The 4,685-nt window shown below is 51.1% G+C and overlaps 1 protein-coding gene across 1 annotated transcript; it reads left to right on the top strand.

Moving 5' to 3' along the window:
• Positions 1-3,138: 3,138 nt before the first annotated feature.
• Positions 3,139-4,432, top strand: LOC311613320 (glyceraldehyde-3-phosphate dehydrogenase-like). Its single transcript, XM_084867097.1, has one exon. The coding sequence runs from the start codon at positions 3,234-3,236 to the stop codon at positions 4,233-4,235; it is 1,002 nt and encodes a 333-aa protein (XP_084723223.1). The 5' UTR covers positions 3,139-3,233; the 3' UTR covers positions 4,236-4,432.
• Positions 4,433-4,685: the final 253 nt, after the last annotated feature.

Genomic DNA, 4,685 nt, shown 5'->3' with positions numbered 1-4,685 from the left:
GAGTTGAAGGCTCTTTCAAGCCTAGAGGAGAAGCAGAGGCAAGAGAGAAAGGAGGCAGTGGTTAGAGAAGCTAGGTCTTTCCTGCCCCCTTCCTTGAGACCATATCTTGAGGATTGGGGTGTTATTAACATCTAGAGAGAGTTTGGGGGATCTAAAAATATCTGGTTGATGCTCTGAGATGGAGTTTGAGATTTCAAGTCTATTGGTTTTGCCTGGCACAGATCCAGCTCAGGGCCATGGAGTAGGTTAGAAATGATGGAGGGGAGAGTGTGGTCGAGGCAAAGGGGCCGGAGATGGTACTCCTGTCTCACAGCATGCTCAGGTGTCTATGACAGTGGTCAGCAAACTCTAACAGAGTCAACAGAGTCAAATATCAACAGTACAACGATTGAAATTTCTTTTGAGAGCCAAATTTTTTAAACTTAAACTTCTTCTAAAGCCACTTCCTCAAAATAGACACGCCCAGGCCGTGGTATTTTGTGGAAGAGCCACACCGAAGGGGCCAAAGAGCTGCATGTGGCTTCCAAGCCACAGTTTGCTGACCACGGGTCTAGGGGATTTCAGATTCCCTCAAGGGCCTACACAAAAGTGCAAAGAAATGGCCTGGGGTTTGGACCACGAGGGCAGTTTTTTCAACCCTCCAGTCTAAGTCACAGGAGGAGGTAGGTAGTTAATAGACTAACTTTCTACTGCAGTTCAACTTAAGAACCAACTGAGTTCCCACCCCATATGAGGAATGCAAAGATGAGGCCTTACCTTCAGTGAGCTCGAAATCTAGAGGGTTTAATTTATTCTATACAATGTGCTACACAGGTTCCTAAAAAGTCAGATTAAGGAAGATGCTGGGGAGCCCAGATTTGGGAACAATTCCACAGACATTCTGCTCTTGCATTGGGCTATCAAGCCTCTGAGAGGCTAGCCCAGGCATTGTTCCCCTGTCTTATTTTCTACTAGAGGCCTGGTGCATGGATTCGTGCACAGGTTGGGGCCCTTGGCTGGCCTGCGGGGATCAATCCGAAACCAGCTCTCCAGCATTCCCCAAAGGGGTCCCAGATTGTGAGAGAGCAGTTCTCGGGTGACACAGTCTGGAATCAGGCTCCCTCCTCTCCAGTTTCAGGTGCATCACCTGAGAACATCAGCTGCCCAGTCACCACAGCCCAGCAGCTCCTATGTTGAGTGTCTGCCCACTGGTGGTCATTGCATGTCATAACTACTGGTCTGATGGTCAAACATTCGGATGGCCTTTCTCTTCCCTACCTTCCCTAGAGCCACAACTTTTTTTTTTTAATATATTTTATTGATATTTTACAGAGAGGAAGGGAGAGAGATAGAGAGTTAGAAACGTCGATGAGAGAGAAACATCGACCAGCTGCCTCTTGCACACCCCCCACCGGGGATGTGCCCGCAACCAAGGTACATGCCCTTGACCTGAATCAAACCCGGGACCTTTCAGTCCGCAGACCGACACTCTACCACTGAGCCAAACCGGTTTCGGCGAGCCACAACTTTTATACAGTCTCCCTGTTCATGGTAGTAGCACATCTAGTATAGATATGGCCAAGCCCTGAAGCTATGGTTAGAAAGTCAGGAAAATGGGACCAGAATAATAACTGTGATGGAAATTGATAATAATAATAATAATTAGTATTATTATCACTTGTAATTAGTCTTACTAGGTTCCAGAATCTGGTTTAAGCACTTTACATGTACAGTATGAACTCATACATTTGTGTTAAGTCATATATCAACATGTAATTCAACTGCATGAGCTCAAACTATATATGTAATATCCTGTGAGATAAGTCTGACTATGATTTCTCCTTCTAGAAATGAGAAAACATTGACACAAAGAGGTTAAAGGGACTGGCCCAGGGTCACAGAGCTAGTAAATGGAAGCTAGAACACCATCCTCGCAGTCTGGCTCTAGACCCTCACAGTAGGTAACAGTTGAGAACACTAGGACAAGAGGCATGCAGGCTGGCCCAGAGAGGTCTCAGAGAATCTAAAGCCCAGAATCTAAAGAGGTCCCAGAGAATCTTAATTGCTTTCTGGGGACTTCCCAGTAGGCAGGAGGGTTTAGTGTCTGTGGCTTCTACTTTGCCTCTCAGGAGACAGACTCATGGAGATTACAGCTAGGTGGCACTCCACGGGCCACATCACCATAGGAGAGTGGAATTTGCACCTGCATCGCACACTATCAGGGTAGAGCCAGCGTCCAGGAAGGTATACATGTCTACACCTGCACAAGTGCTTCTGGGTGAGGCAGGTGGGGCGAGCCCCCCGCTGAGGAATGTGGCAAGGAAGGCACCCTTTGTCTCGCTCCAGTGACTTTCAAGCAAAGAGCCCAGAGTGCTCTGCGGGCATCATTCATGCGCTTAGGGTTTGAGCCGCTCTGGCTGGCTGACAAGCCCCTCCGCCCAGCATCCAGGGATTGTGTCTCCACTTGCTGGAGGTCAGAGTCAATGAGGGGCGCTCCGCTCTTCTCTGGGCCCCACTAGCCAGAGTGGGGGAAGGATTGCTGAAGGGAATGATCTGCAGACCCAAAGGTAGGCCAGAGACACGCCTGTGAGACTGACCCCGCACTTTCAATACTTTCTCTCGCTCAGCTTTGGCAGTTACTTGGGAGAGGAGCTAGGCAAGGTCCTGTGTCACAGATTAGGAAACTGAGGCTCAAAGTGGGAGTTAGAAGATGAAATTTTGGGATCCTCAAACTAAATCTCCCATCCCTGTTCCAGATCTATCTTCAAATTTATCATACTGTCCTGAGCTCCCACAGCATTTAAAATACCAAGGAGAACGGGGATCTTTGGGCCTAAATCAGGCTGACCTGGGGAATCACCTAGTGACTGATGTTTCCGGCTGCAAACAGGTGGTGAGGTTGGGAGTGTTTTAGGGGAAAGGGGGGCAAGAGGCTGGGCCTCCTCGTTTCTGCCAATGGTAATGTGTACGGATTCTCGCCAAATACCAGCGAGTGAAGGAGCTCTTCACAGAATCTGCATCCAGGCTAGCCCTCTTCCAGCTCTCCTCCTTGCCACTATCCCCACCTCCTAAGTTGGTTTGGCCTAAAACCATGCAGAATAATTTCATCTAATCCTAAAAATATATAATTATAAAAGTAAATATGATGATCCTATAAATTGCGGCTGCAGCCACCCCTGGCGCTCTCTGCTCCTCCTGTTCGTCAGACAGCCTTTCCTCCCGGGCCGTGCCAGCAGCCACAACCCTGAGACACGATGGTGAAGGTCGGAGTGAACGGATTCGGCCGCATTGGGCGCCTGGTCACCAGGGCTGCGATGGAATCTGGCAAAGTGCAAGTTGTCGCCATCAACGACCCCTTCATTGACCTCAACTACATGGTCTACATGTTCCAGTACGATTCTACTCATGGCAAGTTCAAAGGCACCGTCAAGGCCGAGAACAGGAAGCTTGTCATCAACGGGAAGCCCATCACCGTCTTCCAGGAGCGAGATCCCGCCAACATCAAATGGGGTGATGCTGGCGCTGAGTATGTTGTGGAGTCCACCGGAGTCTTCACTACCATGGACAAGGCTGGGGCTCATCTGAAGGGCGGAGCCAAGAGGGTCATCATCTCGGCCCCTTCTGCGGATGCCCCCATGTTTGTGATGGGTGTGAACCATGAGAAGTATGACAACTCCCTCAAGATCGTCAGCAATGCCTCCTGCACCACCAACTGCTTGGCCCCCCTGGCCAAGGTCATCCATGACAACTTCGGCATCGTGGAGGGACTCATGACCACGGTCCACGCCATCACCGCCACCCAGAAGACCGTGGATGGCCCCTCTGGGAAGCTGTGGCGTGATGGCCGAGGGGCTGCCCAGAACATCATCCCTGCTTCCACTGGCGCTGCCAAGGCCGTGGGCAAGGTCATCCCTGAGCTGAACGGGAAGCTCACCGGCATGGCCTTCCGTGTCCCCACCCCCAACGTGTCGGTTGTGGATCTGACCTGCCGCCTGGAGAAAGCTGCCAAATACGATGATATCAAGAAGGTGGTGAAGCAGGCAGCAGAGGGCCCCCTCAAGGGCATCCTGGGCTACACTGAGGACCAGGTTGTCTCCTGCGACTTTAACAGTGACACCCACTCCTCCACCTTTGATGCTGGCGCTGGCATTGCCCTCAATGACCACTTTGTCAAGCTCGTTTCCTGGTATGACAATGAATTTGGCTACAGCAACAGGGTGGTGGACCTCATGGTCTACATGGCCACCAAGGAGTAAGAGCCCTCTGGACCACCAGCCCCAGCAAGAGGAAGAGAGGCCCTCCGCTGCTGGGGAGTCCTTGCCCCGGATCAGTCCCCCGACACACTGAGAACCTCCTGACCACCGTTTCCATCCCAGACCCCCTGAAGAAGGGGAGGGGCGTAGGAAGCCCTACTTTGTCTGTCGTGCACCATCAATAAAGTTCACTGGACCCAGCCAAAAAAAAAAAAAAAAAAAAAGTAAATATGATAACCAAAGTCCTATATTATACTAAAGGCCCAGTGCATGAAAATTCATGCACTGGAGGGGGTGTTCCTCAACCCGGCCTGCCCCCTCTCACAGTCCGGGAGCCCTCAGGGGCAGGAGGTGACCCGGTGATCAGGGGAAGGTGACGCCCCATCATACCTCTGCTGCTGCCACTGCCAGCAGTGCAAGCCTCATCTGGCCCTGGTTACCTGAGCCTTGGGC

Source organism: Pipistrellus hanaki, assembly GCF_964339955.1.
Source record: "Pipistrellus hanaki genome assembly, chromosome: 1".
Taxonomy (NCBI): Eukaryota; Metazoa; Chordata; class Mammalia; order Chiroptera; family Vespertilionidae; genus Pipistrellus; species Pipistrellus hanaki.
Note: the sequence above shows the minus strand (reverse complement) of the source record. Positions and strands in the feature narration are given on the sequence as shown.

Bases quoted from the DNA above. Each gene is read 5' to 3' on its own strand.
- LOC311613320 (XM_084867097.1), top strand. From the start codon at position 3,234: ATGGTGAAGGTCGGAGTGAACGGATTCGGCCGCATTGGGCGCCTGGTC.